This window comes from Terrapene carolina, unplaced genomic scaffold (assembly GCF_002925995.2).
Source record: "Terrapene carolina triunguis isolate 2854851 unplaced genomic scaffold, T_m_triunguis-2.0 Scaffold66, whole genome shotgun sequence".
Lineage (NCBI taxonomy): Eukaryota > Metazoa > Chordata > Testudines > Emydidae > Terrapene > Terrapene triunguis.
The window spans coordinates 53641958-53663780 of record NW_020664417.1 but is presented as its reverse complement, the minus strand read 5'-3'; the positions used below and the strand labels follow the sequence as shown (position 1 = coordinate 53663780).

The following is a 21823-nucleotide window of genomic DNA, read 5'->3' as shown; positions in this document are numbered from 1 at the left end:
TTTTAAGAATAGTGCAGACACCTCCTCCAAATTGCTTGAAAGCGTCCCTTGCAACAACAAGCCCCAGCCCACATTGTGCAATACTACTGCCGCAGCAGTCTGCAGACGTTTTTTTCCCAACCATCTAACAGATGTTCATGCCCTGATATTTTGAAAGTCGCATAGCACGCAGATTAATAATCCTTTCGTTGACTAACAACACACCCCAGATCGTTAGGATTTAATGCTCATCCTCATGCCATCTGGAGGCTTTTATGTTCAATGTCCCCCTCCCCTGCTTTTGAGGACATTCGTTGACTTTTTCATACCTGTGTCCTACCCTATCCATCTATCTGATCTACCAACGGTACATTTAACTCTGTACCAATTTCTAGCTCTGCCACAACCTTCCTGGGCAAATCTCTCTGTGCCTCAGTCCCCCAGGTATAAAATGGGAATAATATGCTTCTTTCCTCCCATCCTTTGCCTGCCTGGGCTAATTAGATTGTTAACTCTTCCCAGGCAGGGACTGTCTCTTGCTATGCGGGTGTAGATACACAAAGCCTACCGCAGTTGGTGCACCAATCCTGGGTGGGGCTTCTAAGTATTGTAATATAAATACTAATATGAGGATATGCGTTTGTCTGTCTCTTAAGAAGGCTGAGGAAAGCAATTTCATTTAGGAACTAATGGCAGAAAGTGGTGAAAAGTGGCACGGGGGACCTATGGAAATACTGACTGATCCCCCTACTGCTCCAGCGAGCATACCAAAGAGTCAGTTTTTCCTTGCCTCTCTGGGCTGGATGACCTCACCCCTAAACTGGGTTAGGGCTGCTTCAGGCCCAGAGCAGCCTGTTTATTCTGCCACAGTCAACACCCAGGGCAGGAGCCGAAGGAAAACAAAGCTTGTTTTCAGAGAATAAAGCTTTCAGCCTTTTTGGGGAGAGTGCGGAGGGGGACATCCTTTAATGTTAAAAGCCAAATGCAACAATGAGTAAAACATCTCCACGTTGCTGCAGCAGCCTCAGTAGAAAAACTTTGGGCACAACTACCTTAGCCAACAATGTTATGAATAAAAATAAAGGTAGGAGGAAGGGGGGGGGGGAACTAACCGTTAACTTCTTTTGTCTGGCTCAGCTCCCCTGCAGTGTCACTGGATCCCTGCTATTCAAAGCCAAATTATGTTGAACAAACAGACTGAGTGGAACTGGTGTTGGGGAAGAAGAAAAAAATCACAGGGAGACTGTAAATGTGTGCACGTCAGCAGAGGGCCTGGCTAGCCTTGTCAGACTCAATCGAGGTGACGACTGGATTTCTTTTTCTCCTCTCTGCTTTTGTCTTCACAGCGGCCAGTGTAGTATCTCTGGGAAGCTTGATTTACTTGCTCGGCTAGTTGTTTAGTCTGGCAGGGATAACAACCCTCTTGCTGTGCCCCCCCCCCAAAATGTGGCGACAAGCGGAGGCGTTGAGAAGCCCCCTTCTCGGGGGTTTGGTGGGGCGCTTCTCCAAGTTCAACGCTTGAAACAAGATTTGTGCTTTGAAACTAAAGGTGACATCGCGGGGGGTGGGGGTGGGGGGGGGCAATACACCAACCCAACCCAAACGCAGTTGTTTCTCCTAGCCTTTCAAGCAGCCCTTTAAGAAATCGTCCTGAAGTGACTCGAATAACCTCTGATGCTAAGTGGTTTAACGATTCCAGAGCAAAAGCTGGAGACGCGTGGAAATCAGGCTGCTTATGAAAACGTCCCGAGACGCGAGGGAATTTGGTTTCAGTGTTTCTCGCTTGTAGGGCTCATTTGGCCGGGGATCAAAAATGATTTCCCAAAAGCCATTTCCTGTGGCCGCTGATGCACATGCTGCTCACGGGTGCATTCGGATTTAAGGATCGGGCTGGAAAGTCATTTCTTTGATGTTTTCTACAGTAGGGAAGAAGTTCTCACCTTTCTGAATGCTACTCGGCCGCAGGTAACTGTGGTTACAGCTGGGAGTGCACCAGACGTGCCAACCTGAGTGTCGTGCTTAGCAAGGTTTGGCCAGGCTCTGTGCAGACAAGTCACAGATCCGATTTGGGAGATTCAGTTTAATGGATCCAGATATAGCGGTCGTTTATTTAGGAGCCAGGTCAAAACAAGGGATTGATTAGTTCATTCCTTGTAGCTCGCCACCTTAGAGCGTATCGGGAAATAAGCAAAGTTAGCTGGAAAAGTACAAGAGATGCGTGTCCCTGACCTTAAAGAGTGTCAGCTTCAAGGAGATAGTCACAAAGGTAGGGCGGGCAAGAGGAGGAGTTTAGATGAAATCGGCCAGCACAGTGCTTCAAAGTCCATGCTGTAAATGCTTAAACATGGGTAAGGATAATTAAAACCAGACCTCCTCGAGCTGAGACAAAGGACTCCATCCCCGCTCCATCTGATCCCGACCCCATGTACAAATGAAGCCCGTTAAAAACAGTGCCCGATCCGATGCTGCCAGGTTTGGAGGGCGGCATGAAGGCACATACAAAAGCCAGGGAGCCCAGCGAGCTCTGTCCCGCTACAGTAGAGGACAGGGATCCAAATTAACAAACCATTAGCCTGCCTAATAGCTCAGCTAGTTAAACTCAACCCATCTCGCCCCTGGGCCAGAGGGACGCGCAGGAAAGGGTCATTATTTACAGCAAATTGTTTCTTCTCCTGGGGACCAATAGCGCTGCGGGGGCCAGAGAGGCAGCTTGAAGGCTCCCAGCGCAATAAACAGACCACATGAGCAGCTCTGGACAAGGAACCGCTGCTCGTTTCAACCTCACTCCCCGGCTACCCCCTTTTCCATGTGGATTCCTCCCCTCCGCTTTTGGACCCACCACGAGATCTGGGCTTTGAAGCACTGGCGGGCTGATCTGTGGATAAGAGCTACCATTGCCTTGCTGGCTGGGCCAGCGCTGCTGTGTATACACACGCTGAAGTATAGGTTTGAAGTGTAAACATGTACTTTGAGGCAACAGCCCTGTCAGCTGGGCTCCCAATGTTTTGTTTAAGACGCGAAGCTCCCATCTGTCTGCCACATAAACAGTCTGGGAAAGAAAGTCCCCCCGAAAGCACAATGCCCTCGGTTTCAGGCTGAACTGCCCTTGCCATTAAGTCGTTGGAAGCGTTTGTAACAGAAAGGGGGGCATTTGAACCACGTGGGGTAGGGCCAAAAGCCCCCCCCCCATACCACCCCTTTCAGGAGGGGTTAACACCTATTTGCTCGATGCGCAGCGAAGGAAAGCAGCCGAACGCTTTCTCTTTGCCCTGCGAAATGAATCCGAATTCAGCTGCTCTTGGATGGAATTCGAAGTATAAGAAAATTTGTCACAGAAGCCGAACGGGGAAGGAATGTGAACGGCTTAAGTCGTGTTTGGGGGGAGAGGGCTTGTTTAGGAGGACCGACGGTTTGTTTCAATACATCGCCCTTAAACAGGCTGATTCTGGCAAAGCCATGGGGAACCACAGTGCTGGGGGGGGTGTTTGAAAATATCCAGATGCTGAATTATATTTGAAACTGGTTTCTTAACCATCCAGGTTCCTTCTCTCCCTCCACTAACCTCAACCCCTCCCCCCAAGCTAGTGCTTCACGTCCATTCCTCACCGTTGCTTGCAAAAGTGGGCTACATGTGACACTGGAGTGCCACCTCATCAATGTTTTTGCACGCCCCGCACGGCTCAGTGATCAGGACAGGATCCCTGCATTTCCCAAGCCTGTTTCTCAGCACAAGTGGAGGAGCGGAGGGGGGTGGGACAGGAGCACAGTGGGGTCTCTCTCTCTCTCTCTCTCCCCCAGCAAATGGCCCGGAGGCAGCCGGGATAGTAACAGGGGCAGAACGGAGCCCTCCAGCCAAGGGCACACATATGGTGTGCATCTCCACTGCTTTCTATCAGCCAGATACCTAGATAAGAAAAAAATAATAAACACCCAGCCTTGTAAATGGGAAGGTTTCTCGCCCTGTTCCTAAGCTGGGGACCACACATGGCCCCCTGCTTTGCTCTGTACAACAATCTTGTAGGATCTTAGAACAACAGAATGGAAAGGGCGTCTCGCTCTTCCCGGTGTAAGCCATGCAGGGCGAGTGACACAGAGGGGGCTGGAGTCAGCTCGCCTGGGTAATGAATGGGGTGACTTAGGGACTGAGATAAACGGCTGAAAATGTCGAACTTCAGGCACCGATCCCTGCAACAGGCCAGAAACAGAGTCAATACAAACTGGATTATTAGCGGTATTTCCTGCTTCGGAGGCGTGTACACGTTGGGTCCGATCCTAACCTCAGCTGGAGGCAAAGGGAGTTTGGCCACTGATTTCCGTGAGAGCAGGACAGGGCCTATGGCTTGTAACTAGCCACGTTGTATTTACCCTGAGGGAGGAGAGGCGCTAGATACATATTTCATGTTATAGATGGCTGATAGAGCCAGTAATTAAGACGCTAGGTCCCGAAATACCAGATTGTCCTCCAAAGAACTGTACTGCTAAGGTGCCTTTACTTTTTCTCTAAACCCTGTGGGATCCCACATGGAAGCAGTTAGCGAATGTTTGTTAATGATCATAACAAAAGCATTATTCAAATTAGACAGGTAATTACAACCAGAAGGAACATTCCTTTCTTTTCTTTCTCTCTGTTCTCTTTCTCTCTTTGCAAGAGTGGCTCTCTCTTCACATCTGGTCCGGACACTACAGCATCAGATGTCCCCTTTATCGTTTTAGGGATTTAATACCCAGGCGATATTCACGCAAATAAATCCCAACCGAAACAAAGCTACTTTGCAAAGCTACTAAAGAGTTCTTTGCGATCCTGGAGCCCGTTGTGATTGATGTGAGCCTTGTTTTAAAATTCCGAATCTCACTTTTATTTAAACCCTTGTAACCATGCAGGGTTGATCATTTTCTTTAGAGGCTTTGTTTTTCCTCTCTCCATCACCAGCTAAAAGAGCAAGGCCATTTGTAACCTTGTAGCTAAAATAATTCCAAGCTGCATATATTTTTCCTTGCTTGCTGATCGATTGGAGCCTGGTATTTATTTACAAGCATTACGGTATCCTGTTAGCATTCCGAACAAGGGGCTGTTCATATATCTGCCTCCAATGATTTCCTGAAGGAACATGTGGAAGCAATAGTGAGGTTGTGCACTCACCCAAGCCGAAGATGCCTTGGTGGAGAACACGCAAAAGGCTGCAGGCACTGGGAGCACCAAACAACCCAGTGAGGGGGGACCCTGCAAACGCAGCCAGAGGGCTCTCAGCTTGAACAGGATTACACTCCCTGCCTTTCACAGCTCTCGCTGCCCAGTCCCTTTGGGGGATTTGCGCTTCAGAGACCAATTCTCCTTCGTTTGGGAGGGAGAAAACCACCAGAGTCTATTGCTTGACTTTGAGAACAAACTTCTTTTGTTTAGTAACGAACGAAGGACGAGCGCCTATAAAGGCAAGGCGGGAGAAAGGGAAAGCTGTGCAGAAAAAAAACGAGGAAGCAATTTTAACATAAATTCCTCTAGGACACCCTCCCCGGCAGCACGCACCCCTGCCCACCCCAAGTTCTGCCCTGGAGAAGGGGATGTAAAACGCACCTCAGCTCCCATTCCTGGGGCTGCAGTGCCCCCTCGCACCCAACAGCTGAATAACTCCAGTGGCACGAAGCTGTGCTCGCTGTGCCTCGTTTGGTAGGAGCTAGCCAGAAAACGAAGAGCAGCCCCATCTGACTCCCACGATTACATCTCTCTCTCTCTCTCTCCACACAAACTTATCTCCAGCAAATAGCAACAATCGAGCCCGACGAGATACGTGTATCTCCCGGCTGGGGATCAAAGCTCTGGCCGGAGACTATTCTAAACCGAGCCATTCAAACCCCAAAGGCTTCGACTGCAATGTCTGTCCAAGCTCCTTAATGCTCTGCGGTGGCTTTGGAAGTAGAGCAAGTCTAGGAAGAGAGGGCTAGAGCACATGGTCCTCCCGTGTGAAACAGCAGGGTTCGGACAGCGTTCTCTTTCGTTGTTCCTTTCATTCATAAATACCAGGAGCTCGCCTCTATCTGTGAGTGCCAGGAGCTTCACAGCCATCCATCCATCCTCCTTTCTACAGCAAGCCCCAGCTCAGTCGGGCATCAAAGACATCACTAAGCTACCAATTCATTTCCATCTCAGCTTCTTCATCCATGCCCTGACACTGGGAGAGGGACCCCAGCCTAAGCAGCCGCCCCACCTGCCCAGAGCGTGTGTGGAGGGAAGCTCATTCGTGCCATTGGGAACACGGTGGGTTTTCAGGAAACTTTTTCCCCCTGCAGTGCAAAACTCTCAAATTCGCCCCCCATTTCCCGGCCATATGGCTCCACTTGCCGCCCCTCCTCTCCGCGGCTGGAGGTTGACTGGCCCCCCTGCCTGCGTAAGAGCCGCTGGAGGCTGGGCTTCAGGCGCGGACCGGACCAGGGCGGCTCTTATTCTGAAGGGGCGAGGGGGGCTCATTTCCTGACAGCTATTTACTTAAAGCAAATGATTAGTTTTGGAAGGATGGACTCTAACATCGAATCAATTACAAGACGCGGTCTCTGAGAGCACTGCAGTCTGAACTGGAGGGAACGAGGGAGGAGGAGGAGGAGGAGGAGGAAAAGTCAGAGAGGACGTGGACATATTTTTGACTCTTTCTCTAGACTTTTCATTGCGGATTAACGTGTGAACGGGAAGGTAAGGGGGGGGGGTTTCCACTTTTTATGCTCGTTCCAGGGGACGTTGCCGATCCGGATCCAAGGAATGGAAGGTTGCTGGGGATCAGCCCCTGTGTGGACTGGAGAGCCAGGGCACGGGGGCGGCTCACCTCAGGGGATCCTCGCTGGGAACCCTAACTCTGGAAGTTTGCGCCTGAGACTCAAAGGGCGCTGGAGACTTTCGCTCCTCGGCGGGCAGCTCCCTCCTTGGGGGGCTCGCACGGAGAGTTGCTAGGGCTGGGAAGGTGGTTTGTCCCGGGAAGGTGACGCGTTCCCCCTCCAGTGAGAACGCTCTGAATGGAGGCAGCGCGCTTTGTTGGAGAGGGCTGTGGAGAGGGGCGATGGGGGGGTTGGATGGAGACGGGGGGCGGGCGAGGTCGGGGCACTCGCTGGACCCCGAGAAAGGCAGCGAGGGCACTGGTCGAGGAGCGACGGATGGACACGTATCACCGGTCCCCTTCGGCTCCGGAGATGGATGGAACAGGAGCTCCAGCGGCCTGGGGGCAGGGGAGAGAGCAGCGATCGCCCGGGAGTGGCGGGGCTAGGGGCCCCCGACAGTCTGGACTGGGGGGCGGCAGCCGGGGACCACCCTTCGGGGGACGCGGGGCCCCTGTCTGGAGGAGGCTGCCCCGCTGGCGGAAAGGCTGCGCTAATGACAAACACATTTGGGCTGGGGCGGAGGGGCCACCGCGCCGCATTCCTGCCGACGGGCTGGGAGCGATTCCGCGCCCCCCTATCGCCAATCTGGAGTGAAGCCCTTTGTGTGAAGACAGGGATCGGCGGAGGAATCCCGTAACGGGAAGGGAAGCGGAGAGTTTGCCGAGGAGCTCGGATCAGCTCTCGGGGCAGCGTACGCGGGGAGCTGAGAGGGCTTGGCGGAGGTAAGAGGAGGGTCTTTCTCGGACCCTCACTTGGTCGCCGTGGTCCCAATCCCCCCTTGGCTTTTATCTAGCCCTCCTTCCCTCCATCAGGTCCGATCTGCCGTTCCTCTCTTCCATTGTCCCTCCCTCGTCTTTTCCTGCCCCTCCCGAGCCCCCTCCCCTGGCGGGGGACTGTCTGCAGGGGCAAATCATCCCCCATCCCGATCCCTGAGCCCGGCGGTTTTTACACCTCGCTCTCCGTTCTCCCTGCAAGCGGGGAAGCTGAACTCTGCGCTCTGGGCTGTTACCTGGCGGTGTCCCAGTTCACACACACCCAGCTGCGCTCCTCGTGCGATGCCAGAGCCACAGAGCTGCCAGCATCCCCTAGCTGTCTGCCCCGTCCCTGGCAGCCCAGACGGACGAGCCCTTTGGGTTGTGCCCAGGGAGTGTAAGGGACCATCAGCCCTTGTGCGGTGTTTGTGAGGTGTTTGGTTGGATTTTGTCGGGCGCTGAGGTTGAAACTTGCTGACCCTGCCAGGCTGGAGTCCCCCTGGAAAAGTCCCGAGAGGACTAGGAAATGGCTTCTTGGCTCTTTGCTGCATTGCTCAACATTTTTGGACTGGGACCCAGAAGCGAGTAGACACTCCTAAGAACAGGGCTGGACCGTGTTTTGGAGCAAGATGGATGGATCTAAGGAGGCAGCACCGGCCCTCAAGACTCAGCAACACGTCTGGGAACAGAGACTGGGGTAAATCCCAGAGGAGAGCGTGCTGCCTTTAGTTCCTGTGAGGTAATTACAATGACAAAAAGAACAGGAGTACTTGTGGCACCTTAGAGACTAACAAATTTATGACAAACATCACTTTAACTGCGCTGCTGCCTGGATTACAGGGCTATTTTCTGTCCGGAGTTTTCAACCCCACCACATGCAAATTCTCCAATTGCTTTGGCGACGTCCCACCCAGATGTCCAATAATCCCTGCGAAGAGCGCCTTGCAAACAATTGCATCCCCGGGAGCAGATTTGGGAGTGACACGTCTGGCGTGCACACCTCTCTCTCCGTGCCCATTCATCAGACGGGTGGTCCGCGGAATGCGGATTGCGCTCGCCCCACCGAGCGCGTCCAGCTGTAACTGCGTCGTGTGTCAGCCATGGAGCGTTCCCGGGTTGAGAAGGTTTGAGGTCAGGCAGAGAGAGAAACTCTTTCCCTCTATCCCTAGTGGACGCCTTTATCTGCGCAGGGGAGTCCTCAGCCTCGGATCTCCCAGAAGACCGGGCATCCTGCATACACAGAGTGAATCCCTAACCTCTTCAAGCCCCCAGGAAAAGCGGCTTTGGGGGACCCTGCAGACTCCCCACAGCCGCTGTGGAGATCTGTTGGCACATGGAATAGTGTGGCCTAGGATTCGTGTCTGAAGTGGGCCTCTAAGGCTTGGGGAGGGGATTGAAAAAGAAGTTCTGAACAAGCGCGACAGATCAAGGAAATGTGGCGCTTGGAAAACATTTGATTCACCCCAGTGAAGACCGATTTTGTGGTGCTCTTCCCCACCTCTTGTTTCGTTTCTGTCTGGCTCGCCTAAAGGTCGTTGCTTCAGCTTGGCAAAGCTCTTGCTATTGTTTCCTATGAAAATAGCGAAGTGGCTGAAATTTGACGTCACTGCTGGCGTCTCTCATTGTTCTTGGGCTCTTTAGGTTAATCCTTTCTCGCTAACTCTCAGCTCCCTCGGCTTTTTCCAATATGGTAAACATTATAGATAAGTATTCCCTAAAATGTGTTGACTTTCTTCGCTTCGGGGTACCCTAGTATCATTTGGCCTTCACTATCTCGGAGTCAGTCAATAAGTGGCAAGCGTTGGCCAGACGTTTAAAAAACAGAACAGGGGGTTTGAAAGTGTGAATGTAAACATTCCCCGCGCCCCCCCAAACTAAACAAACTGATAACATCAAGGCAGTCTTTACAATGTCCAGTTGTTCTCTGGCAATGGAGACTGACTGGGCTTCCCGGTTGAGTCCTGTGTATGTATGTGTGTGTGCATGCAAGCCATAATGCCAAAGTCCTGTAGACTTTAACAGAAAGGGGTCACACGGTTGGTTTTTTGAATGTAATTGAGAATTATATTCCCCGCCATAGGATTTTGGTTCACATAAATGACATCATTTTTTATTGAAATGTATAGGGGTTTTAGAGTAGTTTTCATAGCACCCTATTCAATTTCCATGGACTTTACTGGTTTCATCTCTATTAAGTTCTCCAGGAATTTTCCATATGTGTGAGTGTGTGTACTTGGGTTTTGAACCCACACTGAAATTTTAACCTGACCTAGTGAGAGCGGAGTTGGGGAGAAGAATGGTTTGATGGATCTGACACAGTTTCCTCCAGGTTGAAATCTCAAACCTTGGTTTCTCGCAGAGGAGAATTGGTTGCGCCCCATAGGGAGAGAAGGAAATTAGTAGTCAGGTCTGGGAGGAGGGGAAGGGAAGAATTACAGAGCTCCGTCCTTCAGCTGTGTGTGTGTATATATATATATTCTATAGGAATGTTGATTCTGCAGTTTTTTCCCTGCCAGCAATTAGTGCCATACGTTTCGGTGTGTGCATAAGGGAAACATCTCAGCCTCCTCCCATAAAGCTGGGGGCGGGATGTAGGTGGCGAGAACATACCTAACCGTTCACCATTTGTTAGCATCGACAGTTAAAAAAGGCAGCCAGAGAAACTTTCCCCCGCAAACAAAGCCTGCCTGGTTTAACAGAAGTGCTGAGGTTGCTTTCGGCAGCCCCAAAGCAGCGCTCTGGGGAGGGAGTGGGGGACGAGGCGTTAGCTAAACGGCTAGCGCCGGAGAGCAGGGCTGGTGCCTGTGTGGTGTGAGGTGGTGGATAGGCTGGATGATGCCAGACAATGTTTCCCATGGGAAGAGGCAGGAGTAGATTATCCAATCTGGGGCAGGCTGGGCTCTGCAAAAGCCGTTTGCAGTGTTGTACTGCCCCCTAGCAGTCATTCTTATGGTTACCGCCTGAGCCCTACAATGTTTACGGCATATTGGCCAGATTCTAGACTGTGTCTGAGTAGTACCGTCCCCTTAGGTTAGTCCCACTGCTTGATTTCAGTGGGGTTACACTGCTGTAAAGCGGGAGCAACACACTGAGGAATCAGGCCTATGGTTCTTGACCGCAAGAATTTCCAATCTCAGGGGCCGATCCTGGCATGGGATCTACTAGTGCAGTTCCCTGCACCAACCCAGAATCCTCTTGAAGTCAATGTCACTCCAGCCAGACTCAGGGGCTGTGTCAGTGGATTCAGAGACAGGATCAGACAAAAACAATAGGACAGAAATCGAAGATTTTGAGGTTCACCTTCCATTTGGCTCAAGCAAAATTTGAACAATGGAGATCTGGCTTTTTAAAAAAAATGCCCTAGAATCAGGGAAGTATGATCTTCAAACAAGCATCTTCATTCTTAGCTTCTATTCAGTTTTTTTTTTTTTTAGAAATGTCCCTGGCTAAGCAATGATTTGAATGAAGAGAAATATGTCCAAAAACTTGATAAAGTGTCAAGAAGCATGAAAGTATATGTAAAAAGTTCAAGGGAATTTCAGAATCCCCAAACACCAGGTTCCCCTGGTCATCTTACTTTTAAATGATGGCTCTGTTTCTGCAATTACATCAGTGTGTGCGGGGAGGGGACGCACAGGACTCTGCCAGCGTGGCTCTGACTGTAGGATTGGGGCCATATTTGCTATTATTTGTCACCAGATGTGTAGGCTACAAAGAGATCTTTATATAGCAGGGTGGTTTATACAGATTTTGGTACCAAGGAAAGCAGGATGTAGTAAGGTGCATTTTCAACCTCATTTTCTTTGTATTGTACTCTGGGTCAAAACTAGGGTTTGGATGCATATCATACTCTGATGGCCTTGAGCCAAAGAGGTTTGTTTCAGCTGTTTCAAAGAGCAGGGTTTTCTGAAGACTGCCTCACTGCGCCCCCCAAAAAGTGCTAATAGCTTAAAATGCAAACAGACAGAATCTCCTGCCCCCACCCCCAGGCTTTCAAGTTAAACTTTCCTTTGGGTTTCCCACTTTAAACTCTCTTCTCTTTTTTAAATTTTAGACCCTGATCCTGCAATTTGATCTGCAAGGAGAAAGCTTTATTTCTCTCTATGAAGTCAAAGGGGCTAAACATGGGGTTTGCTCCATTGATCAGACTGCAGGATTAGGGTCTGAGATTGTAAGCTCTTTGGGACAGATATTGCTGCCTGTGTGTCCTGTATAGTGCTGGACACACTGTAAGAACTTAATACAGAGTTAGAATTGATATTTAATAACTGTTACTTTGCTGTGGTACAGGAGAGATATTCAGGCCACCCTGAATGTAAATATTTTGAAAGGAGCAGTGGAGCAACCCTCTCTTTAAGAAAAAATATTTAATTTTAAACTGCACTTTGCTAGTGTATTTTAAGTGGACAGACACAGAAGTGTTTTTGGTTTTGGTTTGCGTTGTCCTTTCCTCTTAGCACACACGGAAATCTTCAGAACTTGCTATTGTTCACTCAGGGCCGGCTCCAGTCACCAGCTTACCAAGCAGGTGCTTGGGGTGGCCACTTCGGAGAGGGGCGGCAGGTCCAGCTGTTCGGCGGCAATTCGGCGGACGGTCCCTCACTCCTGCTCGGAGCAAGGACCTTCCGCCGAATTGCCGCCGCAGATCGCGATCGCGGCTTTTTTGTTTTGTTTGTTTGGCTGCTTGGGGTGGCCAAAACCCTGGAGCTGGCCCTGTGTTCACTGTACAGAGGGTCTTGCTTTTGGGGGAGTCTTATAAGGAAAGGAGCCAATGACTAAGAAAAGTTACAGGGGGCAGTGTCCACATGTTTACATCAACCTAGTAAAGCACACCATTTTCATCCAATGTTTTCCTTTTTCTTACCTTGATCCAGCCTTTCCTGGAAAAGCTCAGAGCTTCCCCAGAGAAGCCAGTTTTAGGGAGAACCTGCACTAAATGCATCAAAATCATTCCCAAATTAAGATAATCTCATCATTATGTTTCCAAAACCTGAAGAGATAATAGTATTTCAACCTGCTTCTGCAACAGTCTCCACTAGTACTGCAGGTGTGAGTAAACGTTGCAGGATCAAGTCTTTTTACCAAGACTATTGCTCATATGAAGTTAAAATAATTTCCGTATAAAATGACAGTTTCAAGTTGATCCATGGAGACGTTCAAATTCCATCTACCACCTCTGAGACTGACGCTCCTTTCTGCCAAAGAAATGCAGTTTGGCTGCATTAGTGTGGATCAACACTGCCATCACGTGGCCAATTGGATTAAATGCAGGTGACTGGTACCAAATGGGAAATGAGGCTATTTTCTGTAATTTAATGATGGATATACAATTTTACTTTCCTGGTGAAGCTCTTTGCCTAATTTATGACAGTATGAACGATTAATATCATTCTTTCCTCCCCATAGTGCTGGTGCTTTCCCTCTAGCATGTGCAGAATGACTGACTGGGTCTCTCATTATTTTCTATATGGATTTTTCCATCAAGGTTCACAAAATTCTGGATACAAATTTTACCAAATTTTGTTTTGAATTACACACCACAGTCAATGGAACTACTCATGGTGGTAAGCATTGTACTTGATAGCAACCGTTTGGCATACCAGGTCCTTATAAACAAAGATTTTGATTATATTCCTTTCATGATTTAGTATCATCTAAATAAGTAACTGAAATATTAACATTTAATGTAGATCACTTAAAAAAATCTAAATAAACACAATTACTGCTTTACTCTATACACTCTGCTTTATATATATTGGCAGACTAATTTGGAAATTTGAGCCAGATCTAACATTCTTTGCATGCCTCCCTATTCCCATTATAATCAGTGGGTGTCCTAGGGTGTACAAGGAATGAAGAATCACACCATAAGTATGCATACACTGCACATGTGCTTATGACCTTGGCCCAGATCCTCAGCTAGTGTAGCTCTATTGACTCAATTTACATCAGATAAGGATTAGGTTCATGGGGCGTTCTGAACTGAACCTGGGGTGTTTACTGAAGCTGACTAAATGAAAATAGTTAAAATAAAGAGCATGGAGGGCTGGGATGGACTAACTCTTTCTCTTGCCTGGGATGAGACAATTTTTTTTGCCCACTTAGAGGCTGGAGCTAAATATACTTACTCCCACCAATAGTTTGCCTAAAGTATTGGCACTGAGTTAGGCAAGCAGGCAAAGCAAGCATATGCAAGAACCCATTGGCATGGCATTGTTCTTTAGATGCATGACAATGTGCAATTCCATTCAAACTGGAATCATGATGAAGAATCATATGTGTATCCCTATTCTCTCTTTCTCAGTTGCTGTAGGTTCCTCTGGACCTTGTCCCATAGGTTAATATGTCATTGATGGAAGGTATCAAAGGAATAAGATCTCAAAGAGCAACCAGTCTGTCAATGAACATCTAGTAAATCCCTACATTGCTGCATTGGATTCAGGCACTTAGGTCCCATTGGCTTGCATGGTAGCTAAGTTGTTTGACTATGTCACAGCATAGTGTCATCACCCATAGTTACACTGGGTATTATAGGCCTGATTCTCCATGTACTTATACTGCTTTTATACCAGCATCACTTGCTTCATTGACTTCAATTGAAGTTACTCCAGATTTGCATCAGGGTAAGAGGAGAATCAGATCCACATTATTTTTTTATAGACTGCATTGTTTTCAATGAATAGTCCATAAAAGCAATATATTGTGGTAAGAGATCCTTCTATCTGTAAAGGCAAAAGGAAACCTGGCAGACAGTATGGGTAACACTGTCTTGGGGAATGTGAGCTGTTAGCAGTCAGATCAATAAGGCAGAGTATGGGAATTCTTTAAAGATGTACAGTGGGTTACTTTATCTAAAGAAATACAGGATATAAATGTGATAAAAGTGAGAAAAGAGGCTGAAACCAGAGGACTTCTTTGATGTCCCAGAGTCTGTTATCAGTGGGAGGCAGATACATAAACACATGGCCATTATTGTTAATTGCAAAATCAGGCTGAATGGCTTGTCTTTGCTGGAATGCTGTCTGTTGAATTTCTGAAGCTGTTGCATATGTTCCTTTAGCTGGTACACCTCTACCCCGATATAACGCGACCCGATATAACACGAATTCGGATATAACGCGGTAAAGCAGTGCTCCGGGGAGGGAGGGGGGCGGGGCAGCACACTCCGCAAGTTCAATATAACGCGGTTTCACCTATAATGTGGTAAGATTTTTTGGCTCCCAAGGACAGCGTTGTATGGGGGTAGAGGTGTAGTTTGTAAATCTTTATGTTGCCACCACACTGCTCAAGTCCTTCACAATGTGTGAAACACATTTTGGTTTGCAACACTGCTTTATATGTTTGTTCCACATGTGGCAAGAGGTAGGAAAGACCGTCTTCACTGTTGAGGATATGAGAGAGATTCCCAAATCTGAGCCATTCTTTTTGGGTGACATATCTGAGGAACTGTCCCAAATTGAGGTGTCATTAGAGGAGGTTTTGGAACAAATTGATAAACTAAACAGTAATAAGTCTCCAGGACCTGATGGAATTCACCCAAGAGTTCTGAAGGAACTCAAATGTGAAATTGCAGGACTACTAAGTGTCATCTGTAACCTATCATTTAAATCAGTTTCTGTACCAAATGATTGGAGGATTGCTAATGTGATGCCAAGTTTTAAAACAGACTCTAGAGGTGACTCTGGCAACTACAGGCCAGTAAGCCTCACTTCAGTACTGGGCAAATTGGTTGAAACTATCGTAAAGAACAAAATTGTCAGATACATAGATGAACATAATTTGTTGGGAAATAGTCAACATGGTTTTTGTAAAGGGAAATCATGCCTCACCAATCTACTAGAATTCTTTGAGGGGGTCAATAAGCATGCGGACAAAGGAGATCCTGTGGATATAGTGTAGATAGACAGTTATTTGTTGCAATTACCCCTGGAACACTGCCTGCTGTCTTATGGCTATTTACTCTGTATAGCTTAGAAGGCCAGAAAACTCCAAATAATCCATTATTCTTCATGCTGCTTGGGAAAAGAGGTACTGTAGAAACACAACTGCAGTCTTATGCTCCCTCTTGTGTTTTACTAGAGAGCTTCAGTGTGTGTTTTAAATAGAAGGTCTCTTGATCAAGAGAATTCGTATTAAATGAAACAAATGCATTTATTGAACAAGCTAAAGAGTAGATACAGTGGTAAAATAGAACTTTAGCAGATGATGGTACTTTGCAGTATAGAAAGTGGTTTTAAATATACTCTTTCTCTCAGAATTGCTACCATCCCATTTTGTAAGCAGTCCAAAGGCCAGATCTTGCCATCAGTTACACCGATGTAATTCCATTGCAACTTCACTCACTTCTGTGGAGTTACTCCATGCATAGAGCAATGTAATTATGGGCCCAGTTCTGCAAGGTGCTGTAGGGATTGTGGGCAGAAGGTGCTCAGCACGATTGGGCCACGAGTGCAGAATTTGGCCCCAAGTGTCCATATCCTTTCCCGGAGAGAGCTCTGTATGCAGTATGCAGTATGTACTCCTAAACTGGCGATGGAGTCAGAAGCACTGCAAATAGCTCGTTGCCTTTATCAATCTGTTCACTAACTTTACTTTTTCCTGCTTTTCTATTTTTCTGTTTCAGTTGTCCGCAGTGATGGGTACTTCCCCAAAGACATTCCTGCTCCTGGGATGTCTCCTGACAGGTAACATTCCTAAATTCCCTGTGTCGCTTCATTCGTTCTCCTTTGTAAGTCTGGGCTTAAATCAATGCTCTACAGTCAATGTTTCAGATAGATTTGTTTTCAGTGTGATCAGTGATCATGAATTACAGCACAGATGATCAGTCAAGCGGCTGTAAATTCTTTTTTTCTGACATTAATTATAATAAAAGCTGCCGGGAACACAGTCCCAAGCCTGTGATTAAATCTACTGAAAATATTCATATTTTTATGGACAGTCCATCTTTTGTTACTGATTAAGGATCACAGCTTGGTGCCTGTGAGCAGCCCAATGAAATGGATATGATACAAGGGAGTTCCCTGGTGGAGGGGAATGGAATCCACTGTGAAGGTACTATTGCAGCCTCAGGGCTATAGTAACCTCTGCAGCTGCTTCTCCCTCTCCGGAGGGAAGAGGTTTGGCCAGTGGATCTGTGTCACTGCTGATGCACCAGCCATGGTTTCTTCAGCAGCACATGGGAGCAGAGCTCCATGATGTGCAGCAGAGTGCAGGCTGCCTGGGTGGGATCCTTGCATCCTCCTACTCTGTGCCACATAACTGCACTGGCGAGCAGGCCTTCCATATCAGCAGAAGGAAATGGGGGGGCAGGGCAGGCTTTGCCTCAAAGTGCCAAATATAAAAAAGGCCAGCATTACTAGCTAATATAGGTAAAATACTTGCAATGGCTTGAGAAGCAGAACAGAGACCATGATGGGCCCAGTCCTTGGTTCCACTAAACCTGCTTTGTGCTGGTCCTCTGGCATACAAACCGTTTATCTACCTCCCTGATGATTTCTCGGGGGCCTCGGGGGCTGTGGTGCTGGGTGGGATTCTCACTTAGGGTGGGGACTGAGCCAGCCTTTGGCCAGCCAAAGTACAACTTGCCCAAACCTGAGAACCTGGCCTTGTAAATCCAGATTGCACATTAAAAGCACTCCATTACAATATCCTGTTCAATGAGTTATGGTTATATTTGATTACTGGTCTTCCCTACATTTCAACTAGAGGTGGGCCTGAGCCACTTAGGGTATGTCTACACTGCAACTGCTCCCCCCTCAAGCCCCAAACTCACAGTAGTGAATCTCAGAGCTTCGGTCTACAGACTTGGGCTTGCAAGACTGACAGTATGGCACTAAATATAGCCACATAGACATTCTGGCTTGATCTGGAGCTTGGGCTTTGAGGTGGGCTTAAAAACCCAAGCTGGAATGTCTGCATGGCTATTTTTAGCACCATAGCGCAGTCCAAATTTGTAGAGCCAAGCTCTGAGACTTGCTGCCGCAGGTTTTTGGTTTTTTTTTGCAGTGGAGACATAACCAAAGTTTGGATCCAGGCTACTTCTGTAGCCCATTGCAGAAATAGAGGTCAGCTGTAATATTCAGATACAGGTGTTGATCTAGCATGAAATGCTCCCAAAGTCTGGGGCTGTTTGGATCTGGGGTTTTGGTTGAGAGCCATCGTTAATTTCAACTCTTTGTCTTTCATTTCTCGATGCAAGTCGGACTGAACTGAAATGAACAGCATTTTGTCTGAGAGGTTCAAAGAGGAATTATTTTGCCCTCCATAGGGAAATGCTGTGACTGCTTTCAAAAGAGCACATTTACAGGGAGATTAGTGTGTCTGGTTTGTCCATAAACATGGCTGTTTTATAGATAAATCACTCATCCTTTCTCACATCTATGTGGTGAGCATGCTCTGCTTAGTAACTGGTTACTTATTCATTTCCTTTGACAGGACCATGGCTAACTTTCTGCCAGCTTCCATTGCCGACTGTTCTTCCGAATAGAGATGAAATGGTCGTGCAACTGAATGCCTCGTTTACTCTGAAATGCTCTGGAGACAGCGAAGTGACCTGGCAATACCCAATGGCTGAAGGAAGCCACAGAATAGACATTAGAAATGAAGAGAACAACAGTGGTCTCTTTGTGACTTTGCTGGAAGTGGGGAATGCCTCAGCTGCTCATACCGGATTATACACTTGTTACTACAATCATACTCAAGAGGAGGACGGGGAGGTGGAGGGGAAGGATATCTACATCTATGTGCCTGGTGAGTGGGTTATGCTGTGTTACAGCAGAAAGGTTTGCCTGGGTTGCTGTGCAGGAATATCAAGGATCCTATTAAGCATTTAAATGGAGAGCAACCTCTTGATCTGGGCTGGGCATGCTCCTCTTCACATTGATTTTGTTTGGTGTGAATTAGTTCTCATGAAAGGTAATGAATTGACAGTCTTGGAGGCTGAAGCTTTCTCTCCACAAAGCGCAGGAAAAAGGCAGTGCTCCCCGAGTGGATACCTCGACTCAGACATGGAGACCAGCTCTGTGGGTGCACATTGCACGTTGATGTCTCCATGCCCATTGGCTTCTTTGCTAAGGCTTCCAACCAGGGGAACACTAATGCCAACTATTTGGTGGTGGCTTGTGTAATGTGTTCTTTGGAACTGTACTGAGACCAACTAACTTCATGAATACCACTATATAGTCAATGAATGGCAATGGCTCTTGGTCTCTATTGACCTAAATTGGGTTTGAACTGATAGCTCAGAGGCTATATATTGCTACTTTCAAATATCTGAAGTGTGGAAATGTATTAGTTGATAGAAAACTTGAACTGCTGTGCAGGAGGATGCTCACATAATAACAGGGTGGACTCAAAGGTGATTAGTAAGATGTAGATGTATTGGAACGCCTGTCACGAGAGAAGTGGAAACAAGAAATGGCAGTGAGTGCCAGTCTGGCAAAATAATGTGGTGTTTTCATGCATCATTTGCCACAATTTTCACAGCAAGACCTGCCTTTTCTGCCCCCAAACTTCCTCTCATGCACAGTGGAAAAATCTATTGGACCCAAAGAAATGACAATGGCAAAAACAATGAGGCAGTGTTGTCTAGTGGATAGAGCACATGACTGTGACCCAGGAGATCTGGGTTTCATTCCCAGCTCTGCCTCTTGCCCTCTGGGTGACCCTGGGCAAGCCACGTCCCTTCTGTGTCTCAGTTTCCCCCATCTGTAAAATGGGATAATGATACTGACCTCCTTCATAAAGCACTTTGAATCTACCGAGTTAGGTATTATATTATTATTAATAAGAACACCACCCAACAGGGATCTCAGGGAACATCACCCCACCTGGTAATCTTCCCATTCCCTTTTAGAAGTGCCCACCTCGCCCCCTCCTCCCCCACACACTCTGGGGGGTAGGGATGTCACAGAATGTCCTTCTGTCTGCCAATTCTCTGAGGTTGGAGTCAAAAGTCTATTAAACCTATTTGTCATGGCTGTAATAGGAGTCACTGGCTGAGTTATGACTGACTGTCACATGAATCCATGAGCGCCAACGTCTTTAAAAAGGAAGAGACTATAACATTTGACATCTGGGGATTTTGGTGTGGGACAGGGGAGGGTGAATGGGTGGATGGGGGAGCAAGTGGGTGGATGTGAAGATAAATGGCTTTACAAACTTTATTGAGAGCCTTTGTAAAGCATTATACAGGACTGCCTGGGGCTCTATTGGGAAACAGGGGATTAGAGACAGCACTGCAGGGACACAAAGTACCAGACTGGTAGACTGGCAGTGAGCATTCTGAGTGTTAGCCTGCAAGAGCAGTACAGGAAAACAAGGGAAAAGAAAAGAGGTTGCAAGTCACCCTGTAAAACTTTAACATGTTTGTGAAGGGAAAAAAAAGGATGCCTGGACTACAAAAAGATTATGTAAGGGGAAAGAGGCAGTATCAGAGATTTTGTGAAGTGCCCTAAAACTTTGAAGTCTGTTTTGCAATGGCATTTGGGTTTTCTATAGACCATAACATGCAATGTTACCATGACTCTTCCATGATTTCCCTCTACATTTCCCTTGAAAAACTTGCAGCACCAACACTTGTTCTTAAGACAGTTATTGAAGCGTGGGCAGAGCCTGTGGGCTTTATACCTCAGTATCAAGTCAGTTCTAAGTGGCCCACTACAAAAATGATGCTGCTGGATAGTGCAATAGCTCACTATTAGCTCGAGGACAAGGACGATGAAGACAGATATCAGAAGACTCCTTCAAGAAGGTTTTTTTTTATGTTCCTGTGATGTACCAGGGTGCAATCCAAACTAATGAGTAGTTGTGTCACCCCTGCCCTCTAACCTGTGGTGCCCTTTACACTGCTTTGCTGCTGTAGCCTCCAGCTTGGACTGCTCACAAACAGCCTCCAGCATGCAAGTCACTCCCAGCTATGTATGTGTGTGTGCTGCAGCCAGCCGGCCACTCCTTGGCCTCAGCAGCCTTGGTTATACTGCAGAGTGACCTCAGCACACACCCAGTCTTAGATTTCCCCCCAGAAATGTATGTCTTGTATTGTCCAGCCCCCTCCTAGACAATACAAATTCATACAAAGTCTGTATTCCTTTAATAGAAATAATATGCATACACCTTGTGACCTCAAATGGAATTTCACAGACACATCAATTTAAACACACTGGGTTAGATAAAACAAGTTTATTAACTACAAAGAGATAGATTTTAAGTGAATGCAAGTCAGAAATGGTTATAAGGAAAAGATAAGATGCAGCTGGGGCCTAACTTAAACTATGTTAAATTCAAAGCAATGTTTTTCTCACCACATGCTCTCAGAAGTCTTACTGACCAAACTTTTTAGGCCAGGATCCCTTCGCCAGTTCAATGGCTGCTTCCTGTGTCCCTTCTGGTGTAGTTAAGCAATGAACAGAGAGAGAGAGGAAGAGAGGAGGGATTCCTTTGGGGTGTTTGTCTCTTTTTATAGTGTTAGTCCCCCTCCTGGAAAACATTTCCAGCTGAGATTCTGGAGACAAAAAATCTATGGAGAAGGATGTTCCCTGCTGTTTTTTCTTACCTGTTTGAGGTTTCTTTGTCTACCCTTCCTGCTTGATGACTTGTTTATTGCTTAAATGCAAAGTAAGCAGTGACTTGTTTATTGCTTAAATGCAAAGTAAGCAGAGCGCACATTCCTTTGTTTGAGACAGACAAGAAGAACAGGAGTACTTGTGGCACCTTAGAGACTAACAAATTTATTAGAGCATAAGCTTTCGTGGGCTACAACCCACTTCTTCGGATGCATATTGAGTGAAACATATCGAGGAGATATATATACACACATACAGAGAGCATGAACAGGTGGGAGTTGTCTTACCAACTCTGAGAGGCCAATTAAGTAAGAGAAAAAAAACTTTTGAAGTGATAATCAAGGTAGCCAAGTACAGACAGTTTGATAAGAAGCAAGTGTGAGAATACTTACAAGGGGAGATAGATTCAATGTTTGTAATGGCTCAGCCATTCCCAATCCCTATTTAGCCCTGAGTTGATTGTGTCTAGTTTGCATATCAATTCCAGCTCAGCAGTCTCTCGTTGGAGTCTGTTTTTGAAGTTTTTCTGTTTTAAGATAGCCACCCGCAGGTCTGTCATAGAATGGCCAGACAGGTTAAAGTGTTCTCCCACTGGTTTTTGAGTATTATGATTCCTGATGTCAGATTTGTGTCCATTAATTCTTTTGCGTAGAGACTGTCCGGTTTGGC

The 21823-nt window shown here is 47.2% G+C and overlaps 1 protein-coding gene across 1 annotated transcript in view; it reads left to right on the top strand.

The window, feature by feature from the left end:
• Positions 1 to 6500: 6500 nt before the first annotated feature.
• Positions 6501 to 21823, top strand: part of PDGFRA (platelet derived growth factor receptor alpha) — a 51224-nt gene continuing 35901 nt past the window's right edge. The window contains exons 1-3 of the mRNA XM_024216113.1: positions 6501 to 6661; positions 16216 to 16276; positions 18027 to 18341. Coding sequence (XP_024071881.1) covers positions 16228 to 16276; positions 18027 to 18341 — 364 coding nt within the window. The 5' untranslated portion in view covers positions 6501 to 6661; positions 16216 to 16227. The remainder of the gene's footprint in view (positions 6662 to 16215; positions 16277 to 18026; positions 18342 to 21823) is intronic.